Source organism: Aulonocara sp. 'chitande type north' Nkhata Bay, linkage group LG14 (assembly GCF_057382095.1).
Source record: "Aulonocara sp. 'chitande type north' Nkhata Bay isolate Kocher_YH1m ecotype deep benthic linkage group LG14, A_spYH_male_GT1.1, whole genome shotgun sequence".
In the NCBI taxonomy this organism is placed as follows: Eukaryota; Metazoa; Chordata; class Actinopteri; order Cichliformes; family Cichlidae; genus Aulonocara; species Aulonocara sp. 'chitande type north' Nkhata Bay.
The window spans coordinates 36,415,936-36,439,678 of NC_141357.1; the positions used below are offsets into that span (position 1 = coordinate 36,415,936).

The 23,743-nt window shown below is 41.3% G+C and overlaps 1 protein-coding gene across 6 annotated transcripts in view; it reads right to left on the minus strand.

Moving 5' to 3' along the window:
- The window catches only part of LOC147315149 (unconventional myosin-VIIa-like), a 58,344-nt gene that overhangs the window by 16,947 nt on the left and 17,654 nt on the right, over positions 1-23,743 (minus strand). For 3 of the 6 annotated variants that reach the window (XM_086262407.1, XM_086262403.1, XM_086262408.1), the window contains 34 exons: positions 23,067-23,180; positions 22,720-22,872; positions 21,756-21,773; positions 20,720-20,904; positions 20,289-20,410; positions 19,141-19,283; positions 18,795-18,908; positions 18,504-18,572; positions 18,280-18,364; positions 17,981-18,057; positions 17,363-17,482; positions 16,820-16,962; positions 16,115-16,325; positions 14,700-14,835; positions 13,711-13,817; positions 12,810-12,857; positions 11,729-11,866; positions 10,154-10,312; positions 7,991-8,083; positions 6,660-6,754; positions 6,235-6,319; positions 5,928-6,146; positions 5,455-5,562; positions 5,096-5,305; positions 4,383-4,589; positions 3,892-4,068; positions 3,517-3,606; positions 3,123-3,250; positions 2,168-2,294; positions 1,973-2,092; positions 1,702-1,875; positions 1,280-1,507; positions 857-1,024; positions 510-627 (listed from right to left, as the gene is read on the minus strand). In XM_086262407.1, coding sequence (XP_086118533.1) covers positions 510-627; positions 857-1,024; positions 1,280-1,507; positions 1,702-1,875; positions 1,973-2,092; positions 2,168-2,294; positions 3,123-3,250; positions 3,517-3,606; positions 3,892-4,068; positions 4,383-4,589; positions 5,096-5,305; positions 5,455-5,562; positions 5,928-6,146; positions 6,235-6,319; positions 6,660-6,754; positions 7,991-8,083; positions 10,154-10,312; positions 11,729-11,866; positions 12,810-12,857; positions 13,711-13,817; positions 14,700-14,835; positions 16,115-16,325; positions 16,820-16,962; positions 17,363-17,482; positions 17,981-18,057; positions 18,280-18,364; positions 18,504-18,572; positions 18,795-18,908; positions 19,141-19,283; positions 20,289-20,410; positions 20,720-20,904; positions 21,756-21,773; positions 22,720-22,872; positions 23,067-23,180 — 4,489 coding nt within the window. The remainder of the gene's footprint in view (positions 1-509; positions 628-856; positions 1,025-1,279; positions 1,508-1,701; positions 1,876-1,972; positions 2,093-2,167; positions 2,295-3,122; positions 3,251-3,516; positions 3,607-3,891; positions 4,069-4,382; positions 4,590-5,095; positions 5,306-5,454; positions 5,563-5,927; positions 6,147-6,234; positions 6,320-6,659; positions 6,755-7,990; positions 8,084-10,153; positions 10,313-11,728; positions 11,867-12,809; positions 12,858-13,710; positions 13,818-14,699; positions 14,836-16,114; positions 16,326-16,819; positions 16,963-17,362; positions 17,483-17,980; positions 18,058-18,279; positions 18,365-18,503; positions 18,573-18,794; positions 18,909-19,140; positions 19,284-20,288; positions 20,411-20,719; positions 20,905-21,755; positions 21,774-22,719; positions 22,873-23,066; positions 23,181-23,743) is intronic. The other 3 variants (XM_086262404.1, XM_086262405.1, XM_086262406.1) reach the window with 3 other exon arrangements.

Genomic DNA, 23,743 nt, shown 5'->3' on the forward strand with positions numbered 1-23,743 from the left:
TTATGTATATATATGCCTGCATATATTGTGCTATTCTTAGTTAGTGTATTGTCTGTCTCCGTTAATGTTTGTTTATAATGGAGCACTGTAACGAAAAATAAGGATTCTGATTCTGATAAAAACAAACTGCTGAGCATCACTGTAGCGCTCGCCAGCTGCACTGCTTTATGACAGGAGGAGCAAGCAGTGGATGGAAATGACTGATGATGGAAAAGCAGCTCCTTAAGAGTTTACAAAGGAGTTTTTCCTTCCCACTGTCTCCAAGTGCTTGCTCATAGGGGGGCGTCTGACTGTTGGGGTTCTCTCTGTATTATTGTAGCATCTCTACCTACAATATAAAGCACCTTGGTGCTATATAAATACAATTTTATTGAACTGAGTAACTTCAGTCATAGTTGAAATAAACCTTAATCAATCATTTTACCAATAATCAATAAAACTGTTCAGTATTTTCACACTTTAACTAAGTGTCACCAAAGTTGTTCAAAGTAATTTAAAAAAAGTTTCACCTGAAAACTTGAAGGCTTCGTAGAAACGAGAGAACAGCAGAGGCCACTTGTGGCGAGCAAAGTCGACCACTTCCTCCTTCACCTTCTGAGGGTCAAATCTCTTCTGGGTGTAGATGCTCTGAGCACAGAGATGTTCATTACATTTACATGTGAAAATAAAAAAGTATATAAAATAAATGTATTTATCATACTGCTACAGATAATGTCCAAGCTGAACATCTTAGCTTGGATATGAAATTTCAGCGTTTCAACAATTTAAGCTGCGGTTGGCCCTAAAAGACAAACAGAATCACGTTCATCTACAAGCCGGGCTAAAAAGACCTCTCCTTCTTACTGGTGATAATCACCTTTTTATGAGCAGCCATGATGAAGTGAGCCCACTTCTCCACCGATCTGGAGGTGGTGATCTCTCTGTCCGGGATGTAAGACGGGATGAGGCTCAGCAGGCGCTCCAGGAGGATCTCTGAACCGTAGTCAATGTAATACTGCTGAGAGGCCAGCTCTGCGAGGTCATCCTGGAGACACAGAGACAGAATAAATAAAAAAAAGTTTGTCCTGCCTCCTGTTCAGCCAGCCTGACAGTAATCAGTGCTCCTAACACGTGAGCGTTACCGACTTCTTACCCTTATTAATAATGCAGAATATTTGCAGTTCCTCTAAGGCCCACAGAAGGCTGACTACAAAATGTTATAATGTCCACTGTTGGAGCAGAAATGTTTCCCATGCACTTGCTAAACACTATTCTTTGAAAATAAAGGACGTGTAGTCACCCTGTCACAGCGGTATTCTCCAAACTTGACGCCCCTGACGGTTTGCTGGTAGATCAGGTTGGTGGCGACCTGGTCTTCTGTTGGCTCGTGCCACGGCGTAAAGATTTCTTTCCTGAAGAACAGCCGCCAGGGGGCGTTCCTCTCCTGAGCTCCCTGCTCTTTGGCGTACTGCTCGCACTGCGACACGGCATCCATCACATGGTCGCTCCCGCTGCCTAAAGAGGAGACCTGCAGGACGAGATCAGAGGTGCAAACTGGTGACTGTTTTTTCTCCAACAAACAGAGAGGTTCACATCCCTGCAGTGGCCACAAGATCTGAGAAAGATCCAGATGATCCAAACTGTTCCAGAGCGTGAGGCCTAACAGGTGCTAGAAAGGAGTGCCATGCCTTGGAGCTCATATGATGCCGTGTGCGTGCCCACCTTGTCAAACAACGCGATGTACAGCGAGAAGCCAAAGCGGTCTCGCAGGTTGATCTTGTCGGACAGGGCGCTGCAGAGCTCCTTTGCTGTGGTGGCCGAGTCTGTCAGCAGCGTTTTGGTCGTGCCATCCATGAACGTCACCGGCAACATGATGGGCTTCTTTGATTTGGTGGCCTGGACGTTGATTTCACAAAAAGAAACAGTTCCAGTAAACGGTGGGTGAAGTCACAATGGCCACGTCTGTCTTTTATATACAGTCTATGGTTTATACCTGCAGCTCCAGCCAGGACGGAGGCTGCGCTCGCGTCCCATTCACAAAAGTTCGTCTTAGACGTTCTTCACAGTATGGAGCGTAGCCTGGAGGCCCGCAGCTGATGAAGTTCCTCAGATACTGCAATCAAAACAAACACAGATGTAACGTCATGGCTAATGTGTAAATGCCAACACAAACGTTGGACGTACTGACCTTCACAAATTTGTCTGATGGAGCGAAGCAGCCGACACACAAAGAGATGAGGATCCAGCCGCGAGCGTGAGAACTCTTAGACGGGTTCTGACTCAGCTGCTTACAGATCTGACAGTAGATCTCATCCCTAACACACACACACACACACACACCTACACCTCAGAAATATCAAAGACATTAACAGAGACCCAGCAGAACTTTATGAGACACATTTTATGCAGATTAACTGAAACTGGATGTCGAGACTTTGTCCTGATGGTGAACGCTGCTTCATATTCACAGCCAGACACACACGTGTTCACCAGCCTCTGCACTATTATTTACTCTTTAAAAGAAATCATGCCGTTTCATTAAATTACCATTTAAAATGTATTTTTATCTGCATGGCTTTATTAACTCATTCAACGGCATCTTCATGTATAAATTCAATTCACATCAGGTTCATTTGTGAAGCACCAAATCACAACCACGTCACTTTATACATTGACATGAATATTAATGCACAACAATGATAATAAACATACGGCAAATATGACAGAATGATGACTAAAAGAAAAATCAACGGGATGACAGCTTAGATGTCCAAAGAGATTCATCTTGAATTTAAGAGCAGCTTTGAGTCCGTAGACCGTCGTATTGTGTTAATCTCCCATATGTGACGTAAACGTTTTTATGAGGCAACAGCTCGATAAAGGAAAATTTGAAAGTATCTGCTTTTTAAAAAACAAACAAACTTCAAATTAAAGTTTCACTGAAAACTGGAAAATTTTAAACTTTCACTTTTAAATTTCAAAGTGGGCCACAGCGCTGTGACATCTGGGAAGGTCTATTTTATCAAATACACAAAGGGCGGCTTAGATACAAGTTTTTTCCTCCACATGTCCAGTTTTTATATCCAAGGTAATTTTGTGTAAGTTTGGGAAACTACATGATGACCCTTTGTTTGTTTGTTTACCTGAGTCCTGGCCTCAGGATCCCGTTGCCGATGATAAAGTGAAGTTTCTCCAGGTTGGATGTGGGACGATCTTCCAGCATGCTGTTGCCATGAAGACCGTACTCACCATCGTTAAGGCGCTTGGTGACCTGAAAAGCATCAGATTACATGATTATCTTAATTTGTCTGTCTGTCAGCAGAATTATTCACAAATATATGGATTTGACCCAAAATGGACTTGAAATTGATAAAATATCTTCATCTGCGCTTGAGATAAAATCTGACTTCATGTTTTTAACATGAAGTTCAAACCCAGATTTCCTTCTGCACCAGAAGCACAATTTTCAGTCTCAGACTGCTCATGTTTAATTAACAGAAACAAGACCAGCATCATATCACCCTCCCTCTCTCTTACCTCCTCGGTGATCTTGGATTTCTTCTTCAGGGTGAGGGACACAAGTTTGTGTCGGACGCTGTTCTTCTTGTGGCTGTCAGAGTGAGGCGTCTGGAGGTGAGAGAAGGAAATCAGCTCACAGAGATCCCTTACACAGTCACTGTGACCTGCACCCTGTTATTCCTGATCTTTGGAAACTATATGAAGTAACAAATGTTAAAAACAGATAAGTTACATGAACACACTGAATAATAGCTCATACTTTATAGTCAGTATCACAGAACCACCAGTTAATCTAAGCTAGATTTTGAAACTTCTTTAAAGGAAATGTCACTTTTAGCTCATGTTAGCGTTTACTCGCTCAAACCTTTAAACTCCGTCACTCTTCCTCCTCACCTCTCCCTCCCCTTGCAGCGCCTGCAGCTCTCGCTTGTACGTCTTTTTCCCCAGCGTCTCGTAGATTTTGGTCATGACTGGGATCTTCTCGCTGCCGTCGCTGATGGCCGTGTGGTACTTTGGCTCCGGGAGATCGCCCATGAACCTCAGCACCGTGATCCACACCGCCAGAGCAGCCTGAGCAGACACGCAGGGCACAAGGAAACAAAAGGTTCATCAGGTGAAATAATTGTTCCTTTGTTGGTTCGTTCTTGGCTGGTGACAGGTCTTAGTAGTCGCACCAGTCATCAGCATCATGGAGCACAGACTGTAACAGCTGCACACAGTCAGAACCTTTCTGCACTCATTACGTCTAAATTAAGTTAAGGCTTAAACCTGAGAGACGAGCAAAGCTCGCTGTAGAGCGACAGCCTCGTGTGGCCTTTTTCAAAACTTCTTCAGTCGCTTGCAAAATACATTTTTACTTTTGCGGGGTCAGAGGTCAGACCTACCAGCTGGTCCCCCTCATCGTCGTGGAAGAGCAGCGGCTGTTTGAGAGGTCGTCGGGCGTAGGTGTGCGTGGTGGTGCCCTGGAAGTAGGTGGCAGCAAACTTGGCGAACTTGTACTCTGATAAATCCTCTTCATCATCGTCCTCAGGCAGAGGAAGAGCCTCATCCAGGTCCTCCTCCTCCAGCTCGTGATGGGTCCGCTCCAGATCCTGTAAAGAAGACAGTAAATTCTTGTCTGCTGAAGTTTCCAGAAGTTTTTCAAATTCTCCAAATTTTCCAACTTCAAAAATCCCTCAAATCTATCACTGCGTCTCAGAAACATGCTCTCCTGCAGCACTGTTACTGGAAACAGGTCATTCTTTTTAGAGAAAAAATTTACCTCACACATTCTTATTTATCTAAAGCTGCGATTTCACTGGACTTGGTTATCTCTAATAATTTGAAATAACTGCCAACATGATATCTGATTTTAATGCCCTGTAAATCTGCCATGCTGCGTATTTGAGTAAGCAGTCTTCATGTGTCCTGTGAACATGCCACACACACAGACGATGGCATTATTAACGATCGAGGCTTAAGGAGTCATTTTCCGTCCTCCTGATCAGACACCTTTGCCAACAGGACACAGTTTTACTGATTACACACGTTGGGTAACTATCTTTGGCCTTTATGAGAAAACGGTTCATTAATAAGAGGAAAACTTTGGTCGTGTCACCTCAAAGCCAGCTGGGGCTTGCCCTTCCTGACCCGGGAAAGAACTGGTGGTCCCCAGGAAGCCGAACATCTTGTCCACCATGTCGGAGTCATTGACAGGCTCCGTGCGGGCCTTCTCCATCTGCTCGACCATCTCCTTCTTCCTCCGAGCCTCCTCCTTCTCCTTCTTCTCCCGCTCAGCGTCCTCTTTGGCCAGCTGAGCCAGACGCTCCTGAAGAAAGAAACATTGCACTAGATCTCAAAAATACAGAACAATCCAGTATGTTTCTCAGCACAAGTGTGATGATGAATTATTATTATCCACTTCCCTGCTCTGCTTCACTGATGTTTTAAATGTTGTCACATGTTACATTTGTTCACCTGGTGTTTGCGTTCAGCCTCAGCTTTCGCTCTCTTTGCAGACATCTGGTTCCTCAGTTTGGCTTCTTCAGCCAGACGCATCTTCTCGGCCTCCAGCCTCCTCCGGTACTGAGAGGAGAAATGAAGGAGTCCACCATTAACGACTAAATCAAAACTGCAGCAGCCAGCTGCCAAAACATCCTCGGCACAGCAGCAGAGGGCAGTGCAACTTCTGAATGACTCTTTTTTACACAACAGTGAACAATGTAATGACACTTTGAGGCCGAGCATTAATTTAACAAAGAAATCAAGAGAAGCACAGAAATCACAATGTATGAAAAGATATCAAATCTATCAAGCTCTAGATTTTGTAAACTGATGACATGAACGTGATCTCATCATCTCTAAAACTGAAAACTTGTGTGTAAAATGAGTTTTATGTATATGTGCAATGTTCTGTGTGTGTGTGTGTGTGTGTGTGTGTGTGTGTGTACCTCTGCCTTCAGCCTCTTGTACAGTCGTCGAGCGATCATTCCTCTCGTGTAAGCCTGGATGGTGATGACGGCCCACAGCCGGTGCCTGAATGCTCGACGCACCAAGAAGCCGCGACAGCGACCCTGGAAGGCTGTGATTCGCTGACGGGCCACGTGATACGATGCGCACAACTTCCTGGAACGAACCAGAGCTTGGAGGCGAGAAAAGCCAGCTCGCATCTGAAAGTAAAGAGGAGGAAAGTTCAGCGAGTCTTTGCTTTGATTTTATTTTGTTTCCACTTTGTTCAAACTGCTGCTCGATGCTCACAGCTCCATAGTTCTTCCTGCACTGATATCCTCTCCACGTCTTCTGGATCAGCACTGCCGACTTCTTCAACTTTAGGAAGTTGGATCTGAAATTGAAAATAATCAGAAACGATTATTTATATGACCTCTTGTTTTACTGTTCATACAAAGAGAAAAAACCTCTGAGAAATAGTTATAAAGAGTCACAGAGAGACTTGTTCGTCTTATTTTCTGCTTTCAAAGAAAACAGAACAGTAAGCGATGCAGCTAGCGATGACAGTCATACTCAGGAGATATGTGCAAGTGTCAGTTTTAAGCAGGTGCAGAACAACACCGCAAGCTACGGTCCGAGAGCGTGATGTTTGAATTCTACTCCGGGATAAGAATCACTGGCAGCTGCATAAAATAAAATAAAATCTCAGTCTGTGAGAAACGCTGACGACCCACCTGTCCTTGAAACCCCGAACCACCTTCTGGATGAGGATGACCTTGTCTGTGATGGCCTTGTCTCTCTCGATCTCCAGCAGCATGTCGTGATGATCCTGGACAGAATAATAAACACACTCCGTACGCTTCTGTTTCTCTGCTCTGACTCAGTTTGAGAACGTTTTAGTGATGATTTGAGACATTTTACTCAAAACCACAAAAGTCACCTACTGGTCCTGGAGGAAAAGCCAGGAGGAAGTCAGTAACTTAAATGAAACAGAGCAGCTGTCACTTCCAGCTAACGTGGCAAAATATAAATATCTGCTTTCTAAAAATATAAAATGTAAGACACAGGCAGGATACACAAGCTTTAACCTGACAGTTTTCAACTAACATGACACACAACTAAATGTAAACACCTAAAGCTCCTTCCCGTCATCTGTCCACCCGCATGCAGGCTGATCTGACCACGTCCTGTTGGGGAAGTGTGGGCACTGCTCTGCTTTCACCCACTGAACTTTCTCCTTCCTGCTGTACTTCCTGTCTGGCCGAGCATCGAGGCCTGAGGGAGATGAGCCTCGACTCCACCACAGTCAACACATCTCAGTGCTCCACCCCCCAACTTATCAATCTAAAACACTTTAAAGGTGAAAGTGTCACATTATATCCACTATGATTTAAGGGCTGAAGGTCCACCCCCTTCACCGAAATTACATTTTATTCCCAGGAGCGATCTTTGATGAGCGCTTTGAATGCAGGAAGTAAAGAAAATAAAAGGCAGAAACATAAAAATGAAGATAACGGCTGTGCTGCAGAGCGACGATAAACAACAACAACAAAAATGCTTTGACAGGCTGTGCTCGCCACGTCAAACTACACTGTGGAGCCAGATGATATGTTCTTTTAACCTCTGTGTGGGGACGGCCAGCTAACAGACGTGACCTCTGACCTGATCTGCAATACATGTTTGTATAAAGTAGGCAGATAGACAGCTGGAAACTAAAACACGCAGTGTTTCCCATCAGCAGACGTGTGGACTGGAAACAACCAGAGCAGATTCACGGCTGGGATGAACCACAGCCGAGCGAGTCAGAGACGAGAATGTAAAGAAGTTCTGGATAATGTGGAAACATTTCAGTGGAAAGATAAGAGAACAGTAGTTCACGCGATGTGCTGTGCCAGCCGCTTAGCCCGGGCATCAGTGTTTTTTGGAAATACAGCGAGCCCTGTGAAAAGTTTCACACTGGTGCTGTTAGCAGCTGTGTGAAGTGGCACCTAAAAATCTGAGACTTTGAACAACACCCTGCAGGCTTTTCTGCCCTGTGTGGACACACGCCTGCATGCAGGAGTACCTTGAGGAAGATCTTGGTTTTTCCCATCTGCCAGTCGTCGTCTCTGCCGAGCACGGCCTCAGCGATCCTCTCACAGGTTCCTCTCAGGTCCTCCTGATGGAAACAGAGACGGTATCAACCAATATATTTTATTCCTGGACTCTACCAGAGTAGCTTTGCATGATTCACAGTTTCCAAAATAATCCTCATTTATCTCATTCTGAGCCTCAGTGTGAAACAAGCTCTTTAAACCCTTCAAACAAACTTTCTCCAGACAGGCTGGTCCTCAGAAAAAGACGAGGGCGGGGCTTCTGTGCTCACAGAGCTGTGTGTCCAAGATGATCATATAACGCATATCCTCTCTCGCTGACATCACATGGAGCAAAGAATAGAAAAAACTGTCTGAAACTGAGTGTTCAAAGAATTCTATAGCCTGTTTCTAAATCACAGGGATTACATTTGCAGGTAATCCCTGTGATCCCAAATGTGTCCAAAGCTTGAGAAATAAAATTTCTTTTTCTAACAAAACCCAAAATTACTTTCACTGAATTTGCCAAGTTTGAGCAAAATAATCATCAACTTAATCACAACGAACGCAGGTCAAACCACTGCGTTAACTGCAATAACAAGTCAGGTATTAAAAATACAAATGTTTTCAAAGTGACACACACACACACACACAAAATATGACCTGTGAAGCGTCACAGGGCGGGGTGGAGGAAACAGAACACGCATGTTCCAAGAAAAACAGGCAGCTGGTGGGAGTGTGGGAAAAACTGCACAGTGAAAACATGTGTGGCACCAGAAAATACCCTCATGACAAACTCTCGCACACACAAACCCACAACAAAGAGAGACACTCGCTCACTTCCCATAACAACGCCGCTGGGCCCGTGTCACACAGAGGCTACACAGCAGGCCACCTTCCCTAAGAAGAAGCTACAGCTGCTACAAAATTACTTATCCAAGCTCGGATAAGTCCAACACTTTATTCCAATTCAACAAATTGTTATTATTATTTTTTTAACTGAAGTAAATGCTGAGGTGATCCGCAGCTTTCTCAGACCACAGTTTTACACCGATGAATACTGTGATAAGATTATTCTCTGCACAAAGATTTTCACTGAATCTCAAAAATGCTTTTGGTCCAATTGGAGAGATTTTAACAGTTAGACAACAACTGTTTATTTAAACCACAAAAAGTTCAGAGTTGAGTTAAAAGGGGCTGAATGCAGCCACGTGATCCCCGGTTACATAAATGCTTCTAGCATAAAACTGTTGATCTCCTCCTACAGCCTTTTTGTGTTTTTTGAAACTGCCTGATTGGTGTGGCCACAAAAATGGAAAGATGCGCATTATTCTTTTTAACTTTTACTTTCTTTCTTTTTTTAAACTTCCTTTAACTTTCAGGCAGTTACTCCATCGTCAGGTTTTTATTGTGACAACTGCAATTTTCAGATAGTGAGTATTTAAATCGTTTTAGTGTTTCTGCGCCTACAAACCAGATTAGGTTCATGTTTAAACTGAAGCATAGAAAGAATAAAAGACTTTAAAAACTGATTTAAAAACTGCCCGACTATGATGACGTGATTCTATTTTTTAGCTGATTAAAGTATTGAGTTACTAGTTCTTTATTATTTTGAGTTTAAGTGATTTTATTTATTTCAGTGAATATGTAACCGACTCGACTGTAAATTAGTTAAGTCATTAAGTCACATCATTAAGACAAAGAAAGAAGCGACAGGTGAGGACCGCCTAAAAACAGCTCTGGTATAAAATCGAATGCACTCATGATTCCAATCTTCTTTTGAACTTCCATGACACCATCTGTAAAAACCATCCTGATCACGAGACGTTCCTGATCCGTCCCGTGTCCAACAACAACAACATGAGCTGCGCTGTGTGAAAAGAGGACAGTTTCCAGGCATCAAATGCAAGAATCACACAGTGAAACTTTTCTTTTTCTTGAAACTGGACGTCAACGGTGATGAGAAACTTTGCTTCATTTATATTTGATGAATATTTTTTGATCTTTACTTTTTTGCCACGTTTTCCAATAAAAAAAAAGAGAAGCTGGAGTACCTGGAGTTGGGAATACATAAATTATTCTGGGTGTGTTGATTTAAAACACCCAATAATACGGTGCGTCTACCAGACCCATCAACACACCTGTAGTCACTCTACCTGTTTGTACGCCGGTTTGACTCCAGGCATGAGCACCCGGTAGCGGTCGACGAACTCCACGAAGGTGTAGCGGATGGGATATCCAGCACGGCGGATTCGGATGGTCTCCATCATACCCGAGTACCTCAGCTGACGCACACACAGCTCCCTGTCAAACAGCTGCAGACAAACATGAACAGTTTTTTGACAAAGTCCCAGCTTTGGCTGAAGAAGCTGAGAAAGGTTAAAGGTCATAGCTGCAAAGATTTGGTACTTTGAGGCAGTTGAGAGAAGACATGACGGGCGAACTGGGATATTTTATTTAATCTATCAACATGAAACTCCTTTAGATCACTACGTACTTTTATTTTTCTACAGTTAAGTAACCCATTAATCATTTCCCCATTTTTACTCCTCATTGTGCAGCTTAACAGCCACTCCACTTTCTCTCAAACAGTCCTGTTTGTCAGATGAGGTTGTGGCTTTTTCTTCATCACTCATTTTCAGCTTCTTAATTACAGTTTGAACTCTGCTGACCGGCATTCTCATTTCCCTGATTATATTTTCATATCCGTTTCCTGTTTTATAAAGTTCAACTATGTTCTCCAGCAGATCCTTTGAGAAGTCCAACATCAGTGCAGCACTGGAAACGTGCAGGAGCCCAGAAACTCACCGACCTCATTACAAGCAAACAGATCACAGGTGAGAACGATCATCTTTAGTAGTCATTTAAACCTGTGTGTGTCAGCATATGTGGATGGTATCATGCCAACACTTAAAAATAATAAATGATTTTACTGAAACCACCAACCATGAATGAAAAACATTTTTGTAGCATCATTCATATTTTCTGAAAAAATTCTGCCAGGATACATAAACATATGAACTGAACTCAGGATACAGGTCAGGTCCAAACGTTTGTGCTGCACTGTAACATAAACTCCCCTCAAACTTTCAGCTACAGCACAGCCTGAATTTAAAGACATAATCTTTATTTGTCACAGCGGCTGTGGTAACGGTCAGACATGGAGAGAGTGGAGAGCCATGGGAAAATACGGAGGGAAATTAAGTTATGGGAATGAGATTTACAGAGAGAAAAACAAGCAGAAGCAGATTTGATCCATTTCTATCGATTAAGTTTTTAATCTAATTGATTAAAAACTTTTTCATGCAATTTTGCTCGTGAGGATGACTCCAATATGTTTTAATGACAGGAAGGAAAACAAAGAAAACCTTGCACACTATGAAAGGTACAAAGCATAAAAACAGGTTTGTAGTTTATCAGGTATCTGCAGGGTTGGACCGAAAAAATTTTTAAATAAGTTTTCTAATGCAAAACGAAGTAAAAATACTATTTACTATTTCACTATATCATGTTAACCTCTACAACTTCTTCATAACTAAAGTGTGCCTCCTCTGCAGCAGAGTTTCTAATGTCCATTAACTTCTGAATCAACCTTTTTTACCTTTTACCTTCGTAATTCATCTCAACACTGAACTAAGCAAAGCCATGTTTTGCCTCCCTGTGACTGCAGTCTTCCAGTAACTGCATGTTTTAACCTCGACTTCTATCTGCGGACAGCGTGTCAGACTCACCATCGGCTTCTTGTATTCATTGGGTTTGATGCAGCGGACGAAGAACGGCTGACAGACGCTCAGAGTTCTCATCAGCAGCTCCAGAGATCTTTTAAACTGGCTGCTCAGGGTGGGCGAACGCTTCCTGGTTTCTGCTCCCTAAAAACACACACACACACACACACACACACACAGCAACAACCCTGTTAGAAACAATGAGGACTCCTCCTGCTCTTCCTGAGCTCGGACACCAACCTCTTTCCTCTCTGAACAGCAAAGTTTGACGCTTCAGCTTCACTCAGTCAAACCTGCTGACTGAGCAGCGACTGCTTCACAAGGAAGGAGCTGCAATCAATTAACTGAAGCATCAATCAGCTCAGCCAGAGAAAACTGTTTTAGGCCTGTTTTTAAAATTATTATAAAACTTATTTAAATTAATCACATCATTTAAATTAAAGTAAAATGGCATCACACAACAATTTGATTTTAAAAACAACAATAACATTCTGGTTATTTGTATATTTAAAGAAATTTCTTGAGTTTTGAGACCTAATTTTAAAAAAAAATTGCGATATTTTCCTCCAGACTATGAATAAGCTGATGAAAATAAAATAAATAAAGATTTTAAAATAATTTTAATATTATTCAGCAACATTATATTATTTAAAATTAAAAGTCTAAAAAATAATCACGTTACTGTCCATTAATAGTTACAGCTTATTGCAGCCATAGTTTGACTATTTCAACACACACGACAACTTGTAAGGCTACCGGAGAATCAATAATAATAATAATAATAATAATAATAATAATAATAAATGATGATGATGATGATGATGATAAAGAGCGAAATTTGAGAAACAAAAGTTCTTACCAGAGTTTCGTGAGCACAGAGCAAACTGAGCTTTGTATAAAGAGAAAAACTTTCTAATATTTCTCCACTGCCTTTTGGTTGAATCTCATTCAGCTATGACAAACGTATGTGAGCTATGGGATGTTCAGACCATGTTTGAAGTCAGAGAGGAATCAATGAAATGGAAGAAGATGGTAAAATGAAGAGGATGAAAATGCAGCGCTGGGATGTTTGATTTCTCATTTTTACCTTGGAGGGAGCTGTGGCTGAACTAACAGGAGCGTAACCACACAGAAACTGGCAGAAGCAGCACACAGACATGCAAATGCAAACAAAGAGACACACAGGGAGGGAAGACAAAGAAGTCATACATGTTATTTTGGGCTGGACTTCAAAGAGAAACATGCAAGTAAACAACAGCATGCAGGAGAAGAACAACTCAGAAAAACTTTCTGCAGTTCTCAAATTAACGTGTCACTCAGTCAGGAGGTTCCTAGATGGGGTACCACTGCATTCAGGGACCCAGAGAGCACACTCGCTGTTATCAGAGTTGCCAGGTTTGTGGTTTTCCCACAGCATCTAAATACTGTCTACATCTGATCTGAAAAGTAAATGTAAATTTAGTAACACAAATCCTAAAGTGGACGTCTTCGGTTTATTTCCATCCTTGGGTTCTCATAGCTCAAACAAATCCTTATTTTTGATATAGTGGGTCTTGATTATGGCTGCCTTCTTCTCATTGGTTGACCCTTACAAAAAGCAGGTGGGTGGGGCCCATGTGCCTAGTATAAGACACCAGGGCCTGTTTATTTGAAACTCTAGTCATGTTTTATGCTTTTCACCAGAGTAACAGTATGACAGAAATAAGGGAAAGCAGGATCTGCTTTGAACAAGTTAGTAAGTTATTAATTCTGCAAATTGTTACACTAACAAACACAGAGAAACACAACCTGCTGTAATGCTTCCTCACTCAGCATCCACCAATCAAGTGTTTAGTTTAAGTTCCAGTTCAGGGCCTGGTTGGTGATAGTTCTGGTGTGGTCACACAGGCCTGACAATGGTCTTCTAGTTAATTTCCTTAATACATGTTTGTGTGTGTGTGTGTGTGTGTGTGTGTGTGTGTGTGTGTGTGTGTGTGTGTGTGTGTTACCATAGCTACGTCAGCCTGGAAGATTTGTTTGATGAACTTGTTTTTGGAGGAGTGAACCAGCTGAATGATGTCGCCATACAAAGTGTCCCTGTTCTTCTCCAGGAAACCTGCAGGACACACAAGTCAACATCTTGGAAACATCAAAGGTTTAAACATTGCTAATTTGACTTTACGACATTTATTTGTCAGTGGTGATTACGATGTATTTGTAGAAGTTTAAAGGAGTTTAAAAAAAATTATAATAATTGTACAAGATCTGACATAAAAACATTCATGAAAAAGACATAAAAGATTAAATTTATGATTTCCTGAGAACTGACATGTGGATCTATAGAAATGTGTAATTTGGGCCCAAATCCAGTGAAGAAACTTCCAGTTATAAGTTTCAGTAATAGGTTTGAAGAAATGTTTTCAGCTCTGACTTAGTAAAACATTTTTAAGTGGAAGTGGTGCTTCCATGCTGTTATTTCTATTTCAGCATGTTTTAAATACACACTCCGGCTAATGGGATAAAGATCAAGACACACGGCTACAGGCAGCAAACATACAAAGCCCACCACTGCACACGATTTCGAGCAAACATCCATCCCGCATCAGTTTCAGGTTTAAACCAGTGACTCTTGTGACTCTGCATGAATTTGACCTTTGAATATGAACCACTAAAGTCATAAACAGAAGGGTTAAAGTGCAGGTTGGTGGAGCTTTGATGCCCACAGCCAGAGCTGTGCGCTCTCACTTTGACATAGACTAGAAAAACATGGTCAGGTGCGATACTTGTACATACAATGAGCTCATTAGGTGAAACTTTGGTCAAAGAATTTAAATGCAGGATTTTAGGCTGTATGTCGTTTTGGTAGTTTTATTTAGCCAGAGATCAGAAAACCATCCTGACTGGCTTCATAAAATCTCTTTTACTGTACATTCAAACAACGGGAAACTTGTAGTAACTGCATCTTTTAGTGATGTGGTGTGTGTGAAGTGACTCTGACCTCTTGTTTCATAGTAAACCACTCCAGCAAAGTGTTGGATGCCAAACTGAGTCTCATAGTTGTTCTTTGGAGGGATGTAGTTTGTGTTGAGTTTATGCTGAAAGTTCAGCTTGTTGAGCATGGTGGTGTCTGTGCCCTGCAGGAGACAGGCAGGAAAATGTGAGAGTTTAGTTTAAAAAACAAGGCTTCGAGTCTTTAGGCCACATGGCGGCAGCAGAAACAAGCTGTGAACAAGCTGCTGACACCTTATTGACTAAAATCTCCCGCACACTGTTTGTTGGAGTTGTAGTGAAAACAGTGTCCAGCATGCTGTGATTCAGTGCTGCTTAGGCTGCTATGCCTCAGGACGCTTTACATTTAAAAACAAGTTTAAAACCTGGTAAAAAACAAAAGGTTTTTAGTTTCTATGGATAGTTTCCCCGTTTATATGAGCTGTAAAGTGGATGATTCTTGTTAAAAAAACATACAGATCTATTGTTATTTTAACTGCCAAGTGTGCAGTTTGCTGTGTTTAATGGAAATATCTGACAGATAACCATTCAACAGACTCAATTTTCATTATTCTGTTACATCAAGAAGGCAAAATACAGTGTTGCTCCATCTGTGAATGTAAAGCCAGTGTTTTGTGCGCCATTTTTTCACTGATCTCCTCCAAGTCTTAGCCAAGTTAAACAAATGTGTCCTAATATGTGGTGGTAAAGTTCCCCAGCATCCATGTCGTCATCATTTTCATACAATATAAATAACTCATTTGGGCCAACATTAAAATCTATTCCTCTATTAATCTATATTAATTTTACTGACAGTAGTTGTAGGCTCCATGTCACCACTATGTTACAGATCCAGGAAGTCAAACAGGAAACGGGAGATTTCCAAATCTTTTGATATTAGGTGGATTTTGAAATTTGACAAGTTGATGGAAATTAGGTCTATTGGAAGGTCGGTCTGGTTGACAACAATTAGGACATCATGAACTTTTGTGTTTGTGTTTTATGTGTGGGAACTCTTCTATAGAAAATGTCACCTGTGTGAGTGAACTGAGAACCGCATACATGGTTGGTTCCTGTGGGAGGAGCTTAAGGTGTCCAGTCCGCTTCATGCCACACTTGATTGCCAGGTTTCCTTACATTCTTCAAAACGCAGACTCCATGAACCAATAGAAGCTGTCACAGTAGCCATGTTTCTGCTCAGTTTGTAAGGAGCACAGTGTTTCTGCTTCTCTTGTCCCGAGAGCTGTACAACAGTTGTGTAGCAACTCTTTTTTTAAATGCTTCTGGTGTCCTTCAGCTCCTGCAGAGAATTTCTGGTTCTTTGGTTGCTAAATGCTCCACTGCTGGTGCACGTATACCGTCATCATTACAGAGCTGAACTTTGGGGAATCAAAGACCAGGTGAGACAAATATGGGAGCGCATACCTTCGGAAATTTGCTCTCCTCGTCGATGAGTGAGATGATGTTCATGGGTTTGATGGCGATCATGTCCAGAGCGTCCTGGTTGTCTGTGAACTCAATGTGCTGCCAGTTGATGTTCTCCAGGTTGTACTCCTCCTGCTCTAGCTTGAACACATGACGCACGAAGAACTGCTGCAGGTTCTCGTTGGCAAAGTTTATGCACAGCTGCTCGAAGCTGCAGGAACGAGGACGAGAAGTGACGGAAAAGCTGACAATGCTGACAGAATAGTTCAGTTAAACTCAATATGTAGTGATGCCAGTGGGTTTCACAAAATAAATACATAAACAATGCCACAGGCATAAGAACAAACTTTTTAAATTAGGTATTTAATAAAAACCACACAGGGTATAAAATATGTGCCAGTTTCAACAGAAAGTACTTGTTAGCATCTCTCATTAGCTATAACACAATACATGTGTTGTGTTATTTTTCATGCATTCATGGTGATCATTTAGAGGCAGGTCACATGGGTGTGGGCGGTGATATTTAAAGCTATTAGTGAGCACCTCACCTGAAGACCAGGAGGGCAAAGGGTACATATGAATGCCTCTGTGGACGTTACACTTCACTCACAAGGGATTTGTAGCTGGCTTTGGAAACCCCTCAGAACAAAGATTTAGTGGGTAGGGTGGACAGCATCACTATGTGAGAGTTAGTGTGTAATGTACCTGTTTACTGTGAAGTTTTCAAAGCCAAAGATGTCCAGGAGTCCGATGGAGCGTCTGAGCGCTTTGGGCTGAGATGACGGAGGCTTATAAATGGCTGCATTGATCTTTTCCACGATCCACACAAACAAGCGACCGTAAATACCCTGCGCGCACACACAGACAAAGTCACAGTCCAACACATTAAAGGTCCCCAATGAGGGATTGGATCTCTAGTAGAGATATTATGTGCGTGTTGATCACTGTCTCAGTCTCATTCCACTTCTTGGTGGAAATGCAAAAATGTGTTGGAAGAGGCAGTGAAGAAAACCATTATTCTGCAAACCTGCAGGTCGAAATGAAACATGGCAGGATGTAAGATACTTAAAGTATTTGAATGGCTCTGAAAATGTGTTAAAGGAAAGGAAATACAATGAAAAGGTTCACACCAGAGTCTGTGTTGGACAATCTCAACTTATTCTCTTTTATCATCTCTGCTACGTGGGGCTTTTAACCCCTTTAGTTCATTAACTTAAATGAATAAAGTGTGATAATTATGAGCTGTACCTTAACAAAAGCGTCCCGTACATCCAGAGCTTGTTCCATGCTGAGAGGGGTGGAGACCGTCTCTCCTCTGGTGATGAGTGTTCGGCTGGTCAGACAGTTCATCAGATCCTTAACGTCCACCTTAACACACAGAGACACATAAACACAGGAGCTCCTCAATGAATCTCCAAAACATCCAATCAAATTTACGGTTTTGAAGTACTGTGAAATAATAGCGTAAAACTGCTTTTATTAACACCTGAATGGAGGTTTGATTTGAGTGTCACTGAACAGTGACACTGCTAGATTAGACTAAAAGAAAGAAGGGTGGGTGGATAATGTGTCTGAGCACAATGGGATCTTTAAATTAGGGTGAAACTGCTGGCCAGTTCTACTATTATTTATTTTCTATCATATATATACTGTCACAGTGGTGGATGATCATATTAAACTTCACCAGAGTTTTTAAATAATGAAGGCAGTGGACGTAGGTACAAAACTATGGGTGTGAATATAGAAGTCCCGCCCACTTGTTGCCCATCCATCTGTGTATGAGGGGCATCTAATCAAAAGAAGGAGGGGCAAGAAAAGCAAAACAGGATGAAAGAGGATGAAAAGGTGTGTGTGTGTGTGTGTCACCTCTAGTAGTGTGGCAGAAGTAGTGAGATGAGGGCTCCGCACCACCTCACAGGCATCAAGGTTGTCATAGGTGCGTGCTGAAAGGTCAAAGATCAACAGAGTGTCTAAAGAAGTTTTCTTTATAAATAAAATTAAAATCACAGATATTTTTTACGAGGTGTTAATTATGTCTGTACTTGTGTGGACTGCAAGGACTGGACACTAAGAACAATACTCATAAGGAAACATGGCTACAGGAAGCTAAACACAGCGGACGAGTAAACAGTAAATTCCTTTTCTGGTAATATTTTTCACGTTACCCTCGTATCTCAGGTTTCCCATGTGCAGTATAGCAGCCAGCAGCTTAGAAATCTCCCAGTTCTCCTTGTCAGTGAACATCAGCACCTGAGCAAACAGACCCAAGCAACAATCATTACCTTTCAGTGTCTTTCAAATATAAGATGATAAAAACAGTATGTTGGTGATATTTAAATAGTTGAATACACAATATTAACTTTAGGTAAAGCAGCACACACGTTAGTACCTTCATTGCAGAGCGGATGTTGGAGTACTCCTTCATATCGTTTCGGCCATCACAAACGGTACAGTTACCCTGCAAAGAGACGGAGGGATGGATGGGGATCAGAACAAAGTCTTTGTCTTTTCATATTTTATTTACTTTTTTTTAATCCTATTTTTATTTGATATAATCTCTGTTTTCCTGATTGGCACGATCCCCTAATAAGAGACTATTCAACAGCTGTAAAGATCAAAGCTCCTCTTGACCGATAAGGCGACTGATCAGCCAATTACGCAGCGTGAGACAGTAACTCACGATGGTCAGGTAGGTGTAGTCTGTGGCTTTGCTCAGCCCCAGTTTCTTCTTCTCATCGACAGTCATTCCCTTCAGCATACAGTAGAAGATGTGGTAGTTTCTCTCATCGTAGGCCTGTAGAGAGAGGAGAAAAGTCAAATCAGTGTTACACCACTACATATTATAAAAGATAAGGTAAGGCTTCGCAGACTGCAGGGATTAATTCATCATAAGATAGAACTGACTTTTGGGTATTTTGTTTTACTTTAAGTCAAGATGATAAACAGAATGACGTTTTTTATGTCACAGTTAGTTACTGAGAAAATGCTCAGGAGTTTAACTTTGAGCTGATCAGCTTCGGACTTACCTGTCGACAGACTCGGGATTTCTCCAGCAGGTACTGCTCTATCTTGGCTCCTTCTATGGCTCCTCGCTTGTTGAAATGGATGTCAATGTATTTCCCAAAACGAGATGAGTTGTCATTGCGGATCGTTTTTGCGTTTCCAAAGGCTGGAAGAAAAACAGAAAACACCAACAATGCAAAAGACATTTCTGTCAAGGTCTGATTGCCCACTGGGAATCTTAATGGAGACTCTTTAGGAATTATCTTCTTTCTTGGCTGTAAATGTTTTCACTGTGTGTTTTCAGTAGATTCACTGAAATATGAGAGGAGACTCAGACATGTGAGCATGTAGCGTGGTGTGTTGTTTCACGATCGTCTTTCTCTCAGGTGAGACATTCACGCAATGCTGGATTGAAGTGTAAATGACGCCTGCTTTGCACTCACAGTGCACTGCACATACGTAATAGGTTGCCTGCTTTTATCATGACGGCTATAAAGTAGATTGGCTTATGCACAAAGAATCACGGGGTCACATTTTATCATTTTGCCCAACATTTAAGCCAAATAGAGTTGATTTTTGATCACAATGAATGGCTAACTGGCAAAGAATTGACCAAAGATGTTGAACGACGTATTAATCTTGCTAATTTGGTTTCATCTTATAAGTAATTCCTGCTGATTTAATTAACAATTAAATGGAGGTAGATGTTTCATGTGACCTGTCCTGTCACTGCACTACTGCAGACCTCTATCTTACAGTGTTTTGCTCTTCTGATCATTTTGAATTTTGTTATAATACATCCAGTAAATCTTATCTGAAGCTTTAACTTTCAGGTAAAGCTTAAAATTGTATTAATGAAGAATATTTTTTAATGAAGTAATGTACATGTTTAAAAATAACTTTGGTAGTCAGCACAGTCTCAGTCTGTGCTGCCGGGTGTTGATGTTGTAAAACCTTCAGCTGCAAGATTACTGAACTAACATGTCTCTGTTACAACTGTGAGAGATTAAACGTAAATGCTAAAGTGAATCCACAACATCATCTGTGAGTTTGTCTACTTCATAGAGATTTTCTTCCAGATAATGAGTTAAAGATCACTTTTCTCTCTCTCTCTCTCTCTGTGTGTGTGTGTGTGTGTGTGTGTGTGTGTGTGTGTGTGTGTGTGTGTTACCTTCTAGTATAGGGTTTGCCTCCAGGACCTGCTGCTCTATCCAGGAGTGTTGACCACTGATGGCCGCCAGAAACTGAAGGATCAGTTTGGTGCTTTCTGTTTTTCCTGCTCCAGATTCACCACTATCAAACCAAAACAACAGCGAGAAAATGTGATCATGTTTAAGAAAGACCAAGAGGTTGTTTATCATTTTAAAGTTTCTGATGATTCTACGAGATCTTCAGCACCTACATTTTTATCAGTTTCTTATTTTTCTTGTTTTTTCTTCTTTTAATCACAAATTTTAATAATTTGATAGAAAATAAAAAAGATTAGATATTAGATATCTGACTGACTGACAAACCTTTTGGTCTGCATGGTTAAAACTCACATCCTTGCTGTATGATTGCTGGTTTGTATTTGAGCCACCTGCAGTCTGAACTTTTCCTAACCTGATGATACAGCACTGGTCGCGGTTGTTCCTCTGCATGTTGAAGTAACAGTTGTCAGCAATGGCAAATATATGAGGTGGCATTTCACCGATCTTCTTGTTGGTGTAGAGGCGGATCTGGTCAGCCGTGTAGATGGGCAGCGGCTGGTAAGGATTGACAGCCACAAGGATGGAGCCTGTGTACGTCTGTACAGAAAAAACGAGGATGAACCAAATTATGTTTTTTTTAGGTCACCCAGGTGTTGATGTTTTGGACTCACACTGCTGGTAGCTGATGTGTAAAAGAAGATAAGTACTGAGTAACTACAAATCCTACAGACATCATCTTCTCCTCAACATGCTATACTTGGAAAATTCCTCCAAGGACTGTCAAAAGACAGTTCCTGGGTCCAAACCAGAGCAAGGCAAAGTGTAATAAGAAGCTAACAAATAGTTCAAAAACACATCTTAAAACTGAACAGCCATGAACAGGTCAGCATTTTATGTTTCATGTTTAAGGATTAAAGCACCTGTCAATATCAGATTAAAGTCTTTCAGTTAAATTTGAGAAATTATCAAAGAAGCCAGCCGAAGATCCTTTAGTAAAATGTCCACAATACAACGTCAGAAATATTACAAAAAAATGTCATGCGGCTGTCTGTTGCCGAAAGGATCGAGCAACAAGCCGGTGCCGGTTAGTGGGTACATGAGCTGACACAGGTCGAGTAGCTCAGATGTTGAAGGATGACAATGAGAACGTATCATTGTTCGCCATAAGAGAACAGAAAGCCATGTTGGAAACATGGTGCAGCTCTCAGTTTGGTTACTGTTAAGCCAAAGTGAGTTACTATAGTCCCTGCGCCAACATGACACATCCATCCATAGTGCATATAAGAAAAGAAGTCCCATCAAATACATGATGTCTACTGAAACGTGCAGCAAACACGCTGTATACTGTGATCGAGGCCATGCAGCGTGCATTAAATCCATGCAGTGGGTGCATATCCTTGTATATTTTTTAGCCTTTGTCTATGCTTGGGTTTCAGGGGCTGACTTACCCTGCCACCACAGTTTGTCTTCAGTAGAAACAGGAACAAATAAAGGAGGGTAACAAACAGAGGTAATGAGAAAATAAAGCAAGGAAGGTATTATGATGACAGGAGAGGAGTGAGAAAAAAGTGACAGAGAGTTAAAAGAGTAAGGTGACGAATAAAGTGTTAAAAAGCTGCTTAAACAGACAGAACATATAGCAGTAGGGTCAAAATAAATGAGATATAGCAAATTCTATATAAAAATGAGGTTTGTATTAAACTTTAAAGCCTTTTAAAGCCTTAAACTTTAAATCACAACGACAGTTGCCTTAAGACACTTTATGTTGTAAAGTCAAAACGCTGCAATAATACAGAGTAACCCCAGTCAGATAAACCTCTATGAGCGAGCGCTTGACGACAGTGGGAAGAAAAAACTCTCTTTTAACAGGAAATAACTTCCAGCAGAACCAGGCTCAGCGAGGGGCATCTGCTGCAACCCATTGGGGATGAGGGGATAAATAATCAAATAAAAAATTAAGAAAAGACTTTATATAAAATTTTGTTTTAGTGCAGAAGAGCAAATATTTGTTACTCTGTGTAGAAAAATCTTTTTAAACAGTACTAAAGGGATTAAATAATGAAGGTATTTCTATTGTTGGAGTTCCATCCATCCAGCAGGATGAGGGTTACAAGTGTGAATGATTTAGTTTGTACTCTACATAGTTGTTGGTAGAGTTTCTTTAATGAGCAGAATTAGGCTTTTCATATTTAAGCATTGCTTCTGCCTGAGCCTGTTCAGTCACTCCTTGGTTCCAAGTACTGATGACAATTTCTAATATATCAAACACTACTTCCTGCCACAGTTTGAGTCAAGTTGTAAGTGTAGTGTAATTGTGAAGAGTAGCCATAATGGTGAGGAACTGGGAGCCTGTCCAGGGTAAACTAGATTCAGTAGGCTCAGCCCTGCAGTAATCGCTGCAGTAATACTCACATATATGAGTTTTTCTCTGTATCTGATGAGCAGGTTACGGAGGATACCAGCTTCATTGAGGTCTCCCAAGCGAATCATGTCTTCCACCCCGTGGATGGAGGTGGGATGCATTGGCTTGATGTTGGTGGCATTTTGGGGGGAGATCCAGTGCTCCTGAAGGAGGATGGGAAGTTAAGTTGAGAAAGCACATTGGAAATTCAGGACATTTTTGATCCTAAACAAAAAAAACAAAAACGTTTTTAATGATCTCAACGGTCACATGGTGTCTGTGATTAGTGTTAGACACTGACATGCTTCCCAAGACATGTTCTTTAAAAAACAAGTTTTATTTGTATGTAAGTGCTTACATTTCCTTCATCGTCCACCACTTGGATCTGTCCGGAGTCACAGAGTTTGACCACTGCGCCGATCGGCACCTCAAACTCCCGACCAGTCTTCAGGTCCAACCAGACATAGTCGCCCTGAAAGGAAGTCAGACAGTCAAACCGAAATCAGGATGTTAGGATTTTGGGAGTTAAATCATTCAGCGTCAGAGTAACAGAGTAAGTATCAAGGTCAGAGTAACAGCAATGTCAGATCACATGAGAAATCAGCCAGAAGCAGAAAGAAACCGTGAAGCAGCATTGACAGAAAAGTGCGTTAATATGTGAACTCATCATGAAAAACAATATTTTTCATCAAAACTTAGAACCAGCTCGTGGTCTGAAGAAATCAGACTGTAGGTTAAATAATTCCTCAAAGCCTTTCGAAACAAATCTTGCCACACAGCAGCAATCCTTAAATGTCTTTGAAACTTTTATTTTAAAGGCTATGAAGACAGAAAACCTGCATTTATAAAATGAAAAGTAAAATCGAATAATACAGTTTAAAAAAATCTGCTGACTTCGGCCCAAAATAAAGCCATAAAAAGCTTTTCCCCCTAGAAGTTAGAACTTCTACCTTCATCTCTGTGTTACAGGCTTCTGTACGTGAAATTAAATTATGGTTTCTTTGAGAACTGTTTCTCTTTAATAATGTGTCTTAT